General features: G+C 43.8%; 1 protein-coding gene and 1 long non-coding RNA gene across 3 annotated transcripts in view; one reads left to right on the forward strand and one right to left on the reverse strand.

Moving 5' to 3' along the window:
- Window positions 1–16231, forward strand: part of LOC134965933 (toll-like receptor 13) — a 39859-nt gene extending 23628 nt beyond the window's left edge. Inside the window, exon 2 of the mRNA XM_063942337.1 lies at window positions 12878–16231. Coding sequence (XP_063798407.1) covers window positions 13069–15918 — 2850 coding nt within the window. The 5' untranslated portion in view covers window positions 12878–13068 and the 3' untranslated portion in view covers window positions 15919–16231. The remainder of the gene's footprint in view (window positions 1–12877) is intronic.
- LOC134965934 (uncharacterized) overlaps window positions 1–18849 on the reverse strand; it is a 90164-nt gene that overhangs the window by 32949 nt on the left and 38366 nt on the right. The gene's annotated exons all lie outside the window — the stretch shown is intronic.

An 18849-nucleotide genomic window follows, 5' to 3' on the forward strand; every position in this document is an offset into this window, starting at 1 on the left:
CGGCTGTTACCAAGTGATACCGGGTCTTGGCTATATGTGTGAGCTTTACACTTGATAACAGCCACTCTGTCGGGTTCCTGTATCGCTGTTAGAAGTCTTTTAATGTGGGCTGCATGCGCTACGGGTGTGCCAGCTGCCGTTATGAAATTTCTGAGGCGCCATAGGGCTCCGAAATCATGGACTACTCCGAATGCGTACCTAGAATCTGTGTAGATATTGGCTGACTTGCCCTTAGCCAATTCACATGCTCTGGTCAGGGCAACCAGTTCAGCAACTTGTGCTGAGTGAGGTGGGCCTAGCGGTTCTGCTTCTATGGTACCTTGGTCATCTACGACTGCGTATCCAGTACACAAGTCTCCCGAGTCCGTCTGTCTGTGACAACTACCGTCAGTGTAGAAAGTAAACTCTACATCTTCCAGTGGGTTGTCACTGATGTCAGGCCTTGCCGTGAAATTTTGGGTCAAATATTCCATACAATCATGTGTGTCATCCTCTGTATTAAATCCTCCTTCACCATTATTCTCATCCTCCACCCTTTGTGCCTGTCCTGGGAGATACGTTGCAGGATTTAATGCGCTGCATCTCCTTATGGTGATGTTTACGGGGGCCATCAGTGCCAATTCCCATCTTGTAAACCGCGCTGATGAGACGTGTCTGGTTTGGGCAGAATTTAGTAAGGCTGACACTGCATGTGGTGTATGGATTGTGAGGTTGTGTCCTAGCACTACATCTTCGCTTTTTGAAACTAGCAATGCTATTGCTGCAACGCTTCGCAAGCATGTGGTGAGGGATCGCGCTACCGTATCTAGCTGAGCGCTGTAGTAGGCTACCGGCCTGCTGGCATCACCATGCTTCTGGGTTAGGACACCTGCTGCGCAACCAGCACTCTCTGTTCCGTACAGCTCAAAGGGTTTCCCATAGTCAGGCATACCTAATGCCGGTGCCTGTGTTAGGCACTGTTTTAGTCTTTCAAATGCCATCTCGGATTCGTCCGTGTGCGAGATCCGATCAGGTTTACTTGATGAGACCATCTCCTGCAAAGGTAGGGCTAGTATGGAAAAACCTGGGATCCAGTTACGGCAATACCCACACATTCCTAAAAACGTTCTAATCTGTTGCTGGGTTTGTGGCAGGGTCATGTCACGAATTGCTTGAATTCTATCAGCGGTAAGGTGTCTCAGTCCTTGTGTTAGACAGTGTCCCAAATACCTCACACGAGTCTGGCATAATTGTAACTTGTCTTTGGAAACCTTGTGTCCTGTGTCTGAAAGATGAGACAGGAGCTGTTTCGTATCTCTCAGGGACGCTTCCAATGAATCTGAACACAGTAGTAAATCGTCCACGTACTGTATCAATACTGATCCACTCACTGGTTGGAAAGACTGTAAACAATCATGCAGGGCTTGTGAGAAAATACTTGGACTGTCTATGAAACCTTGGGGTAAGCGAGTCCATGTATATTGAACTCCTCTGTATGTAAATGCAAATAAATATTGGCTGTCAGGGTGCAGAGGTACCGAGAAGAAAGCGGAGCAGAGGTCAATCACAGTGAAAAATTTGTCAGTGGGAGGGATTTGCATTAGGATGACAGCTGGATTTGGCACCACGGGGAATTGACTCTCAACTATTTTGTTGATCCCTCTTAGATCCTGCACTAATCGGTAACCCCTCCCCCCACTCTTTTTAACAGGGAAGATGGGACTATTTGCAGTGCTGGACGTCCTTACCAGAATGCCCTGTTGTAGCAAGCGCTCTATTACAGGGTAAACTCCTAACTCCACCTCTGGCTTCAGAGGATATTGTGGGATTTTTGGAGCTATCCTACCATCTTTTACTTGCACAACTACTGGGGCTACATTTGGCATCAATCCAGTGTCTTGTCCATCTTTGGTCCAAAGTGACTCCGGTATCTGGGAAATCATTTCTTCTACCTTGGACGGACACCTATTTACAATAACAGTGTGTGACATTAATCTTGTTGGGGAGTCTAGCATATCTTGCGCTTCCTGAGCGTGGTTTTCGGGTATGTCCAAGAACACACCTTCAGGAGTACAGTATATGACGCATTCCATTTTGCACAGTAAATCTCTCCCTAAGAGATTAGTCGGAGCCGATGCAGCCAGCAGGAAAGAATGCTTGGTATGCAAAGGCCCTATCGTAATCTCTGCGGGTTTGCTTAAAGGGTAGTGCTGTACTACTCCTGTTACTCCCATGGCTGGAATTGTTTTACCAGTGGTTCTCATGCCCACGGTCGAATTTATCACTGACTTGGCCGCCCCTGTATCTACAAGGAAATTTAGAGATTTACCAGCTACATCAATTGTGACCTCGGGTTCACTTCCAAGATTCGCAATTAATTTCACTGGCTGTAGATTACAGGTGTGGCCTCGCCCCTATGGTGCGTGGTGGCCTCCCTGTATTGCGCTGGCAGCTATTACCTGTGAAGGGGGTAAATGGGATCTATCAGTGACTTGCCAGTCTCTTTTTGGGGGATACCTTTTTGTTTCCCCTGCGTGTGGCTCATAACTCCGTCTCTGCGGTCCTTGCTCCCAATTTCGTGTGTCATGTCGTTGTCTAGGGGGTTGGTATGATCTTTGTGCATTCTTTGATTTACAGTCTCGTGCAAAATGTCCCTCTTTATGACAGTAATAACAAGTTAACACATTTGACTTACCCACAGGGGTCGGAGATTTATACAAAGATGGCCTTGTGGTCAGGGCCTGTATACTTACGGCCATTTCCTGTAGTGCCCGATGAAAATAATCAGCAGCTGTTTCTCCCTCTTTTTGTTTGATGGTAAAAATTTTATTCCATTTGGCAACAGCTGGAAAATACTCTTTTAACTGTAAATTTATTCTCTTTACATTATCTTGGTTGTACACATCCGTGAGGGGTACATCTTCATCTAATTTACAGTCAGCTAAAAATCTTGCTGAGTCGACATTGGAGGGTGAACATGCCCTCAGCAATATCTGCCAGTCTTTGTTATTGGGCTCCACAGTATTTCCTAGATCTCTAATGTATTTCTGACTAGCAGCTAGATCTTTCCTAGGATCAGGGAATTCAGACACAATTGTTCTCAATTCCATTCGGGAAAAGGGGCAGTGCATGGCGATGTTTCTGACAGGAGTGATTCCTGAAGTGTCAGTTTTCCCATTTGGCACTGCTATTACCCTAACGGGATTAAGTCCAATAACATCCTTCTGAGTAGATTCTACAATATGTGGTGAAATGGTTTCAGCATAGTGTATGGTGCCGTACTTACCGGATGATACGACCTCACCTGTCCCTCCGCTAGGGGGCTTTGACGCTAATCTTACGGGTTGGGCCGTGCCCACGGTTGTTTCTGCTATGGTGGCTGCTAGAGAGAGTGCCGATATTGTTGTTGGCTCATCCTCTTGATCACACTCCTGGGGAAAGTTTAAAACAGGGTACAGCTTGCACGGGTTAGTATTTGCATCGATAATCTTAGTCACATTATTCTTAACATTTATACAGTTACTAAGTGCATGTTTATCATTCACCAGTGTGCCATTCTTTGTGACCACCTGCTCTCCTGTTATGCATGGTGGCGGTGGCGCCGTGGCTATCAGTTTCTTGATAGGGTTAGATCCAGCCGCCTGAGCCAATCCTCTCTGTATTTCACCCTCCTGCTGCCATAACTGTAAATAGTCATAATGTTTGATTCGTCTCTTTGCAGATTTAATGAGACATATCCTTCTCCTTAGATTTTGCAACACATCTGGGCTAAAACTGCCTACCCGTGGGAACTTTTCCCCATCGTGCACAGTCATTCTTTCCCATTCATCACACATAACCTCTGTGTGTGATCCGTATTTCTCACACATTACATACCTTGCCGACCCGATTGGTCGGTTTATTAAGTCAACCCGAACCGAGGTTGATCGCCCCCTACCTGAACAACTGGCCCCCATCCTTGCAGGTGTTGCTTTCACTACCTCTGACCTTCAAATCAGGGTCTTCAGCGAACCCTTACAAAACCAAGATGTCCTGGGCAGGCCGGCAGCGAAGTTTACCGAGTACTCCACTCACTCGCCCACGTCGACCAATACGCCCACACACTGCCTTAGCGCTGGCGTACTCAACCTAGGGCCCCTGCGACCTGAACCTCTATTTACTGGAACATGTGGGTGTGATCCAAAGAGCAATTAACCCTTTCCAGTAACTATTGGTTGTTGGATAGTTCCCAAGTGACTAGCGAACTTCCCTTAAAATAAAAAAATATTACACAAATCACGTTAGAATGTACAAATAGCGTTTATGACCCCTCTAGCGTACGCAAATGGTACTGGGTCAAGTTACTAACTAATGCACACAATTACGTGCGGTACAATCGTTCTGCACATAAGCAACTAATCTTATGTGCGGAGCGACCAGTGGAATCGAAAATTGTGGCTGCGAATTCCTTCAGCCTGAGCTTAATGGCCTATATGGGTTCCGCACCAACCCTTACTGGTGTTGTGCTACTCTTTAGCTATAGCGGACTTCTTAGTCTGCTGTACCTGGACCTCCTGGTCTGTCTGGACCTCCTGGTCTGTGCTACAGTAGACCTCCTGGTCTGCTATACTCTAATGCTCTTTTTTAATGTTTAACAAGGGATGCCTCCCAAGCCACCATGCAGTCACTTACATGTATGTACCTTCACGAGAACTCGATTTCCTTTGGTTCAACCCCAAAAATTAGAAACTTATATATATATATATGTATACACACTCTTTCACCTCATATACACTTTACTCTCGTTTCTGCGCAGAAATCCCTTTCATTCAGTAACACAGTCTAGTCCAGATGGGTTGCAAATTAGAGAAGGATCTATTAGCTTAAAATTTTGGACACTGAAATTGACTTGCGCTATTTATCGCGTTGCCTCCTTTTCGCCTATTTAAAATAATACTATCGTGTGATTTGTATTATGTGGGCGTACCCAGACGCTCCGTTGCGTAATACACGCTCCGTGCGTCGACCCTTACGTCGCGTACACTCGTTCTGCCCCTTGTTAGAGACACGTGTACACAGGCCAGACACGTCCGCAGTAACACAAATAACACGTGTCTATCAATGCAAATGATATTTAGCTATAATCATTTACCGAACACCACACAGATTCCACTGTATCAACCTTTAACTAGGTCAGGCTGTGTGCGTGTTTTTATAATTACTCCTTTAAGTATTAATTTTAACTTTTAACTACCAATAGCAACAAATCTTTCTCCGCACGTTATCAATTGTGAAATGGCAAACAGGAAGGTGATATGTGAAAATACACAAATGAAAAGAGATACAGTTGTGTGTGTGCGTGCGTGTGTACGCCAAAACAGAAATAAACAGTTTTAAAAAAACAATAGCGTATTGTTCTTACCTCTGGTTCCGGATCCCACCAGCACTCCTTCAATCTAGCGAAACAGACGCTTATCTAGTCAGCACTACTGTATCCCGATACGAAGGGATACTGCCTTCCCGCCCTTGCTGACGGATAACGTTTGTTTTCGCTAGTGCGGATATGTGGAGGACGGACGAGCCGCCAATTGATAATGCTGATTATGATTACCTTATAACCTTCACAATAATGGGTAAGAGACACAGTACGCAATTGGCGTATGGGGTACCGTAAGGGTACGTATTTAGCGTAGCATACGCTAGGCCGTGATTGAGACGCACATGCGGCACGCTCGCTCACAGCTTAATGCGTGGTGTCGAGCACGCTATAGGCGAGCGACAACCGTAATGCTACGCTATCAGCGTAGCGGACGCTCGAGACCACGAGGAGATCACGAGCGGCGCTGACGCTCACAAGATGACAATCAGTAAACCTTGAATGTAGCACACAGAAAGGATATTCTTATACTGTAAACCTTGTACTGAGACACTGTAGCGATGTAACGCTGCTTAACCTTGTTAACACTAAAGCTGTTTGAGCGATCGAAACGCTCCTATTACTCTCTGCAATGTAATGAACACACGATACAGTACTAAGGATCCAACACCTTTACTAACAAGCTTTTAGTTATATCGAAAAGGGGTAAAACAGTTACAAGTCATACACTACATACTAACATATAATTCTAACAGAATATCTAGACATAAATATACAATAACGTTACAATCTTAAACTAAACAGAGAGAGAGAGAGAATGTGGCCAATACAAACAAAGAGCGAAATAATCACAGAGAATTACTTACACACACACTGGGAACGATCGCAGCGCAGCCTGGTACCAGCCCCGAGTTAATCAATATGAAAACCGTTTGTGGAGAGAGTGGGAGAGCTGTTCAGGCTGGCTGATCTTATATACACTGGGTACAGTATACTACAAAGGGACCTACAATCTCATTGTTCATTGGACACAGGAATGTCTCCTCGCATCATATCAAAAGGTCATAGGTTAGTTTGAACAGGTGGGCTGTGACTATTTTAAACAGCTCAGGTGGGTGGGAATCTCCGGATTCCCGCCGCATGGATAATGAACTGCAAATATAGAATATGTCCAGAAACTACTAATGGTCATAACTACACGCAGGAGCGATTAATCTTTACCTAACCAACACCGGATTATTGCTATTAAAATACTCTTCAGTTAGGTACCAGACACAGCTGTTCAACCTTAATCAGACCCTTTGTACCACGTAAAGAGGGATTCCCAAGTCCGTGAACAAGTCACATTAACCAAACTTACAGTTATCATTAAGGGGAACATTATCTATAAAACGAGCTATTTGGTTCTATTATTAAACGATTGAGTCGCCCGCTAGACGCACACAAAGTCTACCGTAAATGCACATACCACGCGCTCGAGCGCATGGCCGTGGCGCCATCACGCGGCTGCGTATATCCACACGCACAGGAGAGAATGTGCACGTGCAGCAGGCACGCGCATGAGGTGCATATATGGCAATGTGCAGCGTGATATTTTTCTGACTTTGACACTGGGCAGATGCACTAAATGAGACACCAGAAAGTATGGAGAAATGTAACAGAAAGGAGTATGTGAGCCAGTGGTAGGGACTATGGAAAGTATGGGAACAAATGGGATGGAAGGCGGGGGGGGGGGGGGATTATTGCGTACTTACATCATTGGTAAGTGCTAACTCTTGTTTATTATATATTGGATACTACAGAAACTACTATAAATTGTAGGAATAGTGTAAGACAATGTGGAGATGCATGACACTATAAATCTACAAGGACATGCGCCGAGTGCTTATATAAGGGTCATGGATTGTCAAGTTAGGTTTTAATATTGTACTGTACAATAATAATTTATAGCATGTTGTGTGTTATTCCTAATGAACATTGAGTGATAGGATCAAACTACTGTTTATACTAGTGATGTGCACCGGACATTTTTCGGGTTTTGTGTTTTGGTTTTGGATTCAGTTCCGCGGCCGTGTTTTGGATTCGGACGCGTTTTGGCAAAACCTCCCTGAAAATTTTTTGTCGGATTCGGGTGTGTTTTGGATTCGGGTGTTTTTTTTCAAAAACCCCTCAAAAACAGCTTAAATCATAGAATTTGGGGGTAATTTTGATCCCATAGTATTATTAACCTCAATAACCATAATTTCCACTTATTTCCAGTCTATTCTGAACACCTCACAATATTATTTTTAGTCCTAAAATTTGCACCGAGGTCGCTGGATGACTAAGCTAAGCGACGCAAGTGGCCGGCACAAACACCTGGCCCATCTAGGAGTGGCACTGCAGTGTCAGACAGGATGGCACTTAAAAAAAATTGGCCCCAAACATCACATGATGCAAAGATAAATGAAAGAAACAAGAGGTGCAAGATGGAATTGTCCTTGGAAACTCCCACCCACCCTTATGTTGTATAAACAGGACATGCACACTTTAACAAACCCATCATTTCAGCAACAGGGTCTGCCACACGACTGTGACTGAAATGACTGGTTGGTTTGGGCCCCCACCAAAAAAGATGCAATCAATCTCTCCTTGCACAAACTGGCTCTACAGAGGCAAGATGTCCACCTCCTCCTCATCGTCCGATTCCTCACCCCTTTCACTGTGTACATCCCCCTCCTCACAGATTATTAATTCATCCCCACTGGAATCCACCATCTCAGGTCCCTGTGTACTTTCTGGAGGCAATTGCTGGTGAATGTCTCCACGGAGGAATTGATTATAATTCATTTTGATGAACATCATCTTCTCCACATTTTCTGGAAGTAACCTCGTACGCCGATCGCTGACAAGGTGAGCGGCTGCACTAAACACTCTTTCGGAGTACACACTGGAGGGGGGGCAACTTAGGTAAAGTAAAGCCAGTTTGTGCAAGGGCCTCCAAATTGCCTCTTTTTCCTGCCAGTATACGTACGGACTGTCTGACATGCCTACTTGGATGCGGTCACTCATATAATCCTCCACCATTCTTTCAATGGTGACAGAATCATATGCAGTGACAGTAGACGACATGTCAGTAATCGTTGGCAGGTCCTTCAGTCCGGACCAGATGTCAGCACTCGCTCTAGACTGCCCTGCATCACCGCCAGCGGGTGGGCTCGGAATTCTTAGCCTTTTCCTCGCAGCCCCAGTTGCGGGAGAATGTGAAGGAGGAGCTGTTGACTGGTCACGTTCCGCTTGACTTGACAAGTGTCTCACCAGCAGGTCTTTGCACCTCTGCAGACTTGTGTCTGCCGGAAAGAGAGATACAACGTAGGCTTTAAACCTAGGATCGAGCACGGTGGCCAAAATGTAGTGCTCTGATTTCAACAGATTGACCACCCGTGAATCATGGTTAAGCGAATTAAGGGCTCCATCCACAAGTCCCACATGCCTAGCGGAATCGCTCCGTTTTAGCTCCTCCTTCAATCTCTCCAGCTTCTTCTGCAAAAGCCTGATGAGGGGAATGACCTGACTCAGGCTGGCAGTGTCTGAACTGACTTCACGTGTGGCAAGTTCAAAGGGTTGCAGAACCTTGCCCAACGTTGAAATCATTCTCCACTGTGCTTGAGTCAGGTGCATTCCCCCTCCTTTGCCTATATCGTAGGCAGATGTATAGGCTTGAATGGCCTTTTGCTGCTCCTCCATCCTCTGAAGCATATAGAGGCTTGAATTCCACCTCGTTACCACCTCTTGCTTCAGATGATGGCGGGGCAGGTTCAGGAGTGTTTGCTGGTGCTCCAGTCTTCGGCACGCGATGGCTGAATGCCGAAAGTGGCCCGCAATTCTTCGGGCCACCGACAGCATCTCTTGCACGCCCCTGTCGTTTTTTTTTTAAATTCTGCACCACCAAATTCAATGTATGTGCAAAACATGGGACGTGCTGGAATTTGCCCAGATGTAATGCACGCACGATATTGGTGGCGTTGTCCGATGTTACAAATCCCCAGGAGAGTCCAATTGGGGTAAACCATTCTGCGATGATGTTCCTCAGTTTCCGTAAGAGGTTGTCAGCTGTGTGCCTCTTATGGAAAGCGGTGATACAAAGCGTAGCCTGCCTAGGAATGAGTTGGCGTTTGCGAGATGCTGCTACTGGTGCCGCCGTTGCTGTTCTTGCTGCGGGAGGCAATACATCTACCCAGTGGGCTGTCACAGTCATATAGTCCTGAGTCTGCCCTGCTCCACTTGTCAACATGTTCGTGGTTAAGTGGACATTGGGTACAACTGCATTTTTTAGGACACTGGTGACTCTTTTTCTGACGTCTGTGTACATTCTCGGTATCGCCTGCCTAGAGAAATGGAACCTAGATGGTATTTGGTACCGGGGACACAGTACCTCAATCAATTCTCTAATTCCCTGTGAATTAACGGTGGATACCGGACACACGTTTAACACCACCACAGCTGCCAAGACCTGAGTTATCCGCTTTGCAGCAGGATGACTGCTGTGATATTTCATCTTCCTCGCAAAGGAAGTCAATTGCTTACTGGAAGTAGTACAAGTGGTCTTCCGACTTCCCCTCTGGGATGATGATCGACTCCCAGCAGCAACAACAGCAGCGCCAGCAGCAGTAGGCGTTACACTCAAGGATGCATCGGAGGAATCCCAGGCAGGAGAGGACTCGTCAGACTTGCCAGTGACATGGCCTGCAGGACTATTGGCTTTCCTGTCTAAGGAGGAAATTGACACTGAGGGAGTTGGTGGTGTGGTTTGCAGGAGCTTGGTTACAAGAGTAAGGGATTTAGTTGTCAGTGGACTGCTTTCGCTGTCACCCAAAGTTTTTGAACTTGTCAATGACTTCTGATGAATGCGCTCCAGGTGACGTATAAGGGAGGATGTTCCTAGGTGGTTAACGTCCTTACCCCTACTTATTACAGCTTGACAAAGGCAACACACGGCTTGACACCTGTTGTCCGCATTTCTGTTAAAATAATTCCACACCGAAGAGGTGATTTTTTTTGTAATTTGACCAGGCATGTCAATGGCCATATTCATCCCACGGACAACAGGTGTCTCCCCGGGTGCCTGACTTAAAAAAAACCACCTCACCATCAGTATCCTCCTTGTCAATTGCCTCCTCAGTGCCAGCAACACCCATATCCTCATCCTGGTGTACTTCAACAGTGACATCTTCAATTTGACTATCAGGCATCCCACGGACAACAGGTGTCTCCCCGGGTGCCTGACTTAAAAAAAACCACCTCACCATCAGTATCCTCCTTGTCAATTGCCTCCTCAGTGCCAGCAACACCCATATCCTCATCCTGGTGTACTTCAACAGTGACATCTTCAATTTGACTATCAGGAACTGGACTGCGGGTGCTCCTTCCAGCACTTGCAGGGGGTGTGCAAATGGTGGAAGGCACCACCTCTTCCCGTCCAGTGTTGGGAAGGTCAGGCATCGCAACCGACACAATTGGACTCTCCTTGGGGATTTGTGATGTAGAAGAACGTACAGTTCTTTGCTGTGCTTTTGCCAGCTTAAGTCTTTTCATTTTTCTAGCGGGAGGATGAGTGCTTCCATCCTCATGTGAAGCTGAACCACTAGCCATGAACATAGGCCAGGGCCTCAGCCGTTCCTTGCCACTCCGTGTCGTAAATGGCATATTGGCAAGTTTACGCTTCTCATCAGACACTTTTAATTTTGATTTTTGGGTAATTTTACTGAACTTTTGTTTTTTGGATTTTACATGCTCTCTACTATGACATTGTTCATCGGCCTTGGCAGACGACGTTGATGGCATTTCATCGTCTCGGCCATGACTAGTGGCAGCAGCTTCAGCACGAGGTGGAAGTGGATCTTGATCTTTCCCTATTTTACCCTCCACATTTTTGTTCTCGATTTTTTAATGTGTGGAATTATATGCCAGTAATATATCAATAGCAATGGCCTACTGTACCGTACTGCTATACATATATATATATATATATATATATATATATATACTGGTGGTCAGCAAAATTCTGCACTGTCCTCCTACTATATACTGCGCACAACTACAATGCAGCACAAATATGGATGGATAGTATACTTGACGACACAGAGGTAGAGCAATGGACTACTGTACCGTACTGCTATGTATATACTGGTGGTCAGCAAAATTCTGCACTGTCCTCCTACTATATACTGCGCACAACTACAATGCAGCACGGTTATGGATGGATAGTATACTTGACGACACAGAGGTAGAGCAATAGACTACTGTACCGTACTGCTATATATATACTGGTAGTCAGCAAAATTCTGCACTGTCCTCCTACTATATACTGCACACAACTACAATGCAGCACAAATATGGATGGATAGTATACTTGACGACACAGAGGTAGAGCAATGGACTACTGTACCGTACTGCTATATATATACTGGTGGTCAGCAAAATTCTGCACTGTCTTCCTACTATATACTGCGCACAACTACAATGCCGCACAGATATGGATGGATAGTATACTTTATGACACAGAGGTAGAGCAATGGACTACTGTACCGTACTGCTATATATATACTGGTGGTCAGCAAAATTCTGCACTGTCCTCCTACTATATACTGCACACAACTACAATGCAGCACAGATATGGATGGATAGTATACTCGACGACACAGAGGTAGAGCAATGGCCTACTGTACCGTACTGCTATATATATACTGGTGGTCAGCAAAATTCTGCACTGTCCTCCTACTATATTCTGCGCACAACTACAATGCCACACAGATATGGATGGATAGTATACTTGATGACACAGAGGTAGAGCAATGGACTACTGTACCGTACTGCTATATATATACTGGTGGTCAGCAAAATTCTGCACTGTCCTCCTACTATATACTGCACACAACTACAATGCAGCACAGATATGGATGGATAGTATACTCGACGACACAGAGGTAGAGCAATGGCCTACTGTACCGTACTGCTATATATATACTGGTGGTCAGCAAAATTCTACACTGTCCTCCTACTATATACTACAATGCAGCACAGATATGGAGCGTTTTCAGGCAGAGAACGTAGATATTTGCAGCACACTGAGCACAGATATTTGCAGCACACTGAGCACAGATATTTGCAGCACACTGAGCACAGATATTTGCAGCACACTGAACACAGAAACTGAGAGAACGCAGCCACGTCCTCTCGCTATTATCTCCAATGCACGAGTGAAAATGGCGGCGACGTGCGGCTCTTGATAGGCAATACGAATCTAGCGAGAATACGACAGCGGGATGATGACGTCCGGGCGCGTTCGGTTTAACCGAGCAAGGCGGGAAGATCTGAGGCTGCCTCGGAACCGTGTAAAATGGGTGAAGTTCGGGGGGGTTCGGATCTCGAGGAACCGAACCCGCTCATCTCTAGTTTATAATGATGATTCTTATTTACAGGAGTTTTACATTTGTTAGGATAATTTGTATATTACAGTATGTATAAAGACCAATACCTGACATCTCTGATTTTTTCCTGTAGGGAACTTCTATCCTGGATGTCCACATGACTTTGGAATATATATTATAACCTGGCATTTCTATATTTTGATGTGGAGACCTCTACTGCCTACCAGCACATTGAATAACCATTAATGACGGATGAAGATGATCATGAAGATGAACCATTATATCATCTGGTAAATTAAACCTCTGGTCAGCTGTTCAGATAGGATGACACTACACTGGGTCATCCTGCAGTTTGGAGTCTTTTGCATTCCACTAGTCGCTGGTTATGGGTTTAGGAATTGCATTCAAAAGTTTGAAAGTGAGGACACTTTCCTCTGCACACACCGCTTGGAAGTGAACATACACAGTATTGTGTCTGACCTTCCCCCCACCACCAGAAATATCACCATATTGTTTAACACTATCAAACTGTTGCCCAAGGGAAGCTTCGAACACTTACCCAATCTTCTGAACCTGAACCTACTAAGGAATAACCTGCAGACTATTAACCCTGGAGCATTTGATAACTTGGCACTTTTAAATTATTTGGATTTATCCTATAACAATATATCCAGTCTATCCTTAGGGGCATTTCATGGACTTGAAGGCTTAATACATCTTTACCTCCAAGAGAATTTGATTGCTGTTATGCATCCTGATATATTTAGCCCTCTTCAGAGATTAAGAAGTCTCAATTTGTCAGATAATTGCTTGACCAATTTCAGCAAAGTTGTACAGTCCATTGAACCTTTGAAAGAACTTAAAAATCTCACTTTGTGCAGCAACAAAATTAGGATTCTGTCCCACACTAGCAGACTCCCGAGCAATCTGACAACACTTTTCCTCTGCAAAAACCATCTACAGGATTTGAATTGCCATCATGATTTTTTGGCTAACATCACATACCTTGACCTCTCATACAATAACATGACCTCATCATCCTTGCAAAAAGTAAACCTGAGTAATATCAATTATTTAAATATAGCATCAAATCCTCACTTTGATATACTGAAATTTCTGGAGGATGCCAGCATACAGCCAGAGGGAATAGATTATTCTGGTTTAAATTTAAACACTTCGGATAAATTGAGGGCAATGTGTAATTTTTTGAGAGTCAAAAATATCTCAGATTTAAATTTGATTAAAAATGGGATTAAAAATTTGACAAAGAGCATTCTTGAAAATTGCAGCGTAAGCGGCACAGTGGATTTATCGAGAAACAGGCTGAAAAGCATAAACTGTTTGACATTCATGCAAGAGTCAAACTTTAAAACTTTGATTGTGGAACATAATCTCTTAAAGCAGTTGCACAACTGCTACAATAAATCCAAATTTCTACAGTTGACATCAATTTCTTTTCGATATAATAGGATATGGTCAGTAAAATCCAATGCTTTCACTTATGCTCCTAATTTGAAAAAACTTAATTTGAACATCAATAATATAATTTTTGTTGCCAACAATTCTTTTGCTGGTTTAGAAAAGCTAAGGACACTGCGTTTAGATAATAACTTAATAACAGATTTATATAGAAAGTCATTTCAGAATTTAAAAAATCTTGAAATTCTTAATCTCAGGAATAACAGAGTGTCTGTTATCTTTACAAATGTTTTTCATGACCTGGAGAATCTGGAAATCCTGGATCTTGGAGGTAATAAGATTACACAGATAAAAAAGTGGTCATTTTATGGACTAAATCATCTTTCCAAATTGTATCTGGATAGAAATCAGATTAAAATAATTAGCGGGGAGATGTTCTATGGTGTGGAGACAACATTACAGGTTCTCGACCTGATGTCCAATCAAATTTGTTTTGAATCATCCAGAAATAATTTTTCACCTTTTTCTAAGCTTCAAAATGTCTATGACTTGAAGCTCCAAAATCAGCAACCATATGGTTTAACAGCCATCCCAAAAGGTTTTTTCACCGGATTGACATCCTTACGATCACTTTATCTATCACAGAACAGACTTACACACCTAAGTTCTGATGTATTTGATGACCTCAGACAGTTGACACATCTCATGCTGTCGGAAGACTGTAATGGAGTCCAGAACTTCTCACCAGGAATATTTAAGAACCTTTTTAATCTACGAATCTTGGACCTGGAAAATGTGTGCCTTCAGACTTTGAATGCAGATATTTTTTCAAACCTCACCAATCTAAGAAGACTTCAACTAACAAAGAATGCTTTACAGCATATAAATGTTACAATCTTAGAAGCCATGACCAGCTTGAAGTATCTTGACTTATGGAAATGTCCACTTACATGCGCCTGTACTAATCAAGAACTGCAAAGGTGGGTAAACCATTCCCAAGTACAGGTTGTGTATGCCTATAATTTAACATGTCCAGACAACCCAAAGGCTTACTTTCATGATTTTGATATTCATGTCTGTGACCTTAAAATCAAACTAACACTATTTTGCTGCACTTTTGTCACCTTATTGTGCCTCATAATCATGCCAATAGTCTACAGTAAGTCCTATTGGCGCATCAAGTATAACTACTTTCTGTTTATCTCCTGGCTCCATGAACGCTGGAGTTCTGATAAGGATCTGTACAAGTATGATGCATTTGTGTCCTACAACACTTGGGATCAGGAATGGGTGTATCAAAAGATGTTACCTATGCTAGAAAGCTATGACCTTTCGGGAGGGCTCCGTCTTTGCCTGCACCACCGAGACTTTCAACTAGGCAGAGACATTGTAGACAATATTGTGGACAGTATTCACAACAGTCGAAAGACCCTCTGCGTGGTGAGCAGGAGCTACCTTCAAAGTGAATGGTGCTCTATGGAAATGCAGTTGGCCAGCTATAAACTGTTTGATGAAATGAGGGATGTTCTTGTCCTAATATTCTTGGAGAATATCCCAGACAAAGAGCTCTCCACCTACCACAGAATGAGGAAGGTGATGCTAAAGAAGACTTACATTACTTGGCCGGAAGAACCTGAGGCACAAAAACTGTTCTGGGCCAAACTTGTAAAAGCATTAAAGGGTGGCAGCAACATAGAAGATGTTGAAGACAGCTTAATGAGCAATGATGAAGAAAGGTCACTGATAACAAGCTGATATCTCAACGTGTAGTCTCTCCTTTAACCACAGACATTTCAATGTATTATAAGGTATTGTGCTATACAAGGCACAGGTAGGGCAATATTGCATTTTTTGGTGATACAAGTTTTAGCAGCTTTACTTCAAGTTGATGCAAAAGCGTTACAGCCAGGATATTTAATAAAAAAATAAGGATTTCCGTGATTGTACAATTTCCAACTTTCATTTAAATTACAGATTATTTACATAAAGTGTGCGAAGCATATTGGATTAAAACATCTTCTTCTACAACCACGAATACTTACACCCAATAAAGAAACACGTTAACATATTTGTTACGCACTTCATTAAGTCTGAAAAAATATTGCAGACCTGTGATAAGACATCTGCTAGTTCTAATTATATCCGCAACATTTAAGAACAAAAATATGCTATAACTCATAGCATCCAATCAGATGTTATCTTAAATTGGTCTAGTGCAAGATAGCAAACGTACGATTGTGCAGTAAAACACAAGGGGTGATTCAGATCTGGTCGCTGCTGTGCGTTTTCGCACAGTGGACAATCAGGTTATAACTACGCATGCGTATGCACCGCAATGCACATGCACGTCAGACAACAACAAAGGGCATCGCCGGTCAGCAACGGGATGGTGCGAAAAATCCGATCGTATGGGCGTTCGCAAAGGTGATTGACAGGAGGAGGCCATTTGTGGATGGTAACTGACTGTTTATTGGGAGTGTCCGGAAAAAAGCAGGCAATCCCAAGCATTTTCAGGGAGGGTGCCTTACTTCAGCCCCGACCCCGATCAGCCTGTTCTCATTGCACTATAGGAGTAAGCCCTGGGCTGCGCACAGACTGCACACAGTGGATTTTAGCAGCTCGGCGTACACATAGGATTGCACACTTGCATGGCGAATTTACACTCCCCCTGGAGGCGGCGACTATCTGAATGCAGGACAGCAAAGTTTACAGCCCAGCAATCATATCTGAATCACCCCCACAAATATAACAGCGCTGCAGCAAAATACACCTCCAGGCCAAAATAAAATAAAAAACTGTGATCATAAATATATGTAATCAATTTATTTAATAAAACAACCAATTAATATGGCTTAAAAATCCTGCATTCACAATAAACAATTGTAATTACATTGAGTGTCTAAATATACAGTATTATTACTTCATTGATTGATTTTGTGGCTTATATGTATAGATGTCATATATATATTTTATACCATCAGCAAATAAAATAAAAAGGATTTCAAGAAAAAATGTATCCTATGGGGCTCAGAAAACTGAGTTGACGGAGTATTTTAAATCAAGGCACACATATTCTAGTTGGAAACAAAGAATTCGTTTGTTATTCCCGCCAGACAGATATAACATCTTATGTCTCCAAGACCAACTCAAATTGTTAACAAGACTATTTATCCATAGATGTATGTGTGATCATCATTAGATGGTTATAGTTACCTTCCATAAAAAGTCTATGCACAATGTCTACGCAGGATTTTTTAAGTAATTAGTTGGTTGTTTTATTGAATATATTTTTATATACAGTATAGTTATACTTTTATTTCATATTTGGTATGTACATGGTTATTGCTGCAGCATTGTTATGTCTTTTTATTATTCTGGAGGAAGTGGCTCTTATCCCAATTCAGCATTCCCATTACTTACTTCCTTTCACACTACAGCAGAGAGGCAAGGATTCCCCCCCAGAGATCACAATGGCACTGTGTGAATTTATAAACAAGTAGCAGTGATTTTTGTATCACCCAAAACAGAGTTCAGCAGAGGTCTGACCAGTGGCATCACTATGGGTGGTGTCACCCAGAGTGGCACTGTGGACTTCTCAAAAAGGGGCAGCTATTTGTGCCCACATAGCCATGACCGCTGGTGTGTGACATTTTGGGTGTATGACCGCATGTTACACCCCATTCTTGTCATGCTGGAGGCTTGCTCAGTGTCCACTGGGAGCATCTGGGCACCCCCCAGCCTCTCCTGGAACAGTGAATGATGTGCACATCATCTATCACTGCTGCTCAGTGACACCATATGAGGTGGTGACACCAAAATAGCAGAGCTGATCTGCTATTTTGGTGTCACACCCTCAGATGGTTTCTCAGGGGGTGTGTCCCTTAGGGTCCCACTGGGTCTGGCTTCCCCTCCAAAACGTGGACACAGATGACACTTGACAAAGTAAGCTTGGTTATGGCACTACAGGTCTCAGCAATGCTTTATCTCTTGCAACGTGTGTGTACTATGACAAGAAAGAGAACTTACCAGTAAAAATCCTCATGCGTTGAGATAACGTGACCGGCGGACTGGATCCCAGACGCTAGAATGCCGGCAGGGGGGTGAGCGCAATGAAGCCCCTTGTGGGCTCGCCATGCTGCTGGCTCGGTGGCTCGCCACAGGTTCTATTCCCACTTTATGGGTATCGTGGCATTCCGACGGTCGGCATTTCAAGACGTCGGTATCCCTACGTTGGTTTACTGACCGCTGGGATCCCAACCGCCGGTAACGTGACCACATCCCCCACACACTTATACTCATACATAGACAGATAGTGACCCCTCCCTGAGTCTCCCTTACCTTATAGGCTGGCTGCTGGATAGTCCTCATCACTCTGGGTACACCGGGGTAGATGTATAAAGCAGTAAAATGATTGGAGAAGAGGGCAACTGAAGAAGTTGCAGCTGCTCCTCCTCTGAGACATGACTACTTAATGCATCAGATCTACATCTTGGTAATTCCATATACGAGTATTCTAACTTGCTTAATGAGAAATGCAACTCTGGGCCTAATTCTGAGTTGATCGCAGCAGCAAATTTGTTAGCAAATGGGCAAAACCATATGCACTGCAGGAGGGGGCAGATATAACATGTGCAGAGAGAATTAGGGCCCTCATTCCGACTTGTTCGCTCGCAAGCTGCTTTTAGC

The sequence above is a fragment of the Pseudophryne corroboree genome, chromosome 10, assembly GCF_028390025.1.
Source record: "Pseudophryne corroboree isolate aPseCor3 chromosome 10, aPseCor3.hap2, whole genome shotgun sequence".
Lineage (NCBI taxonomy): Eukaryota > Metazoa > Chordata > Amphibia > Anura > Myobatrachidae > Pseudophryne > Pseudophryne corroboree.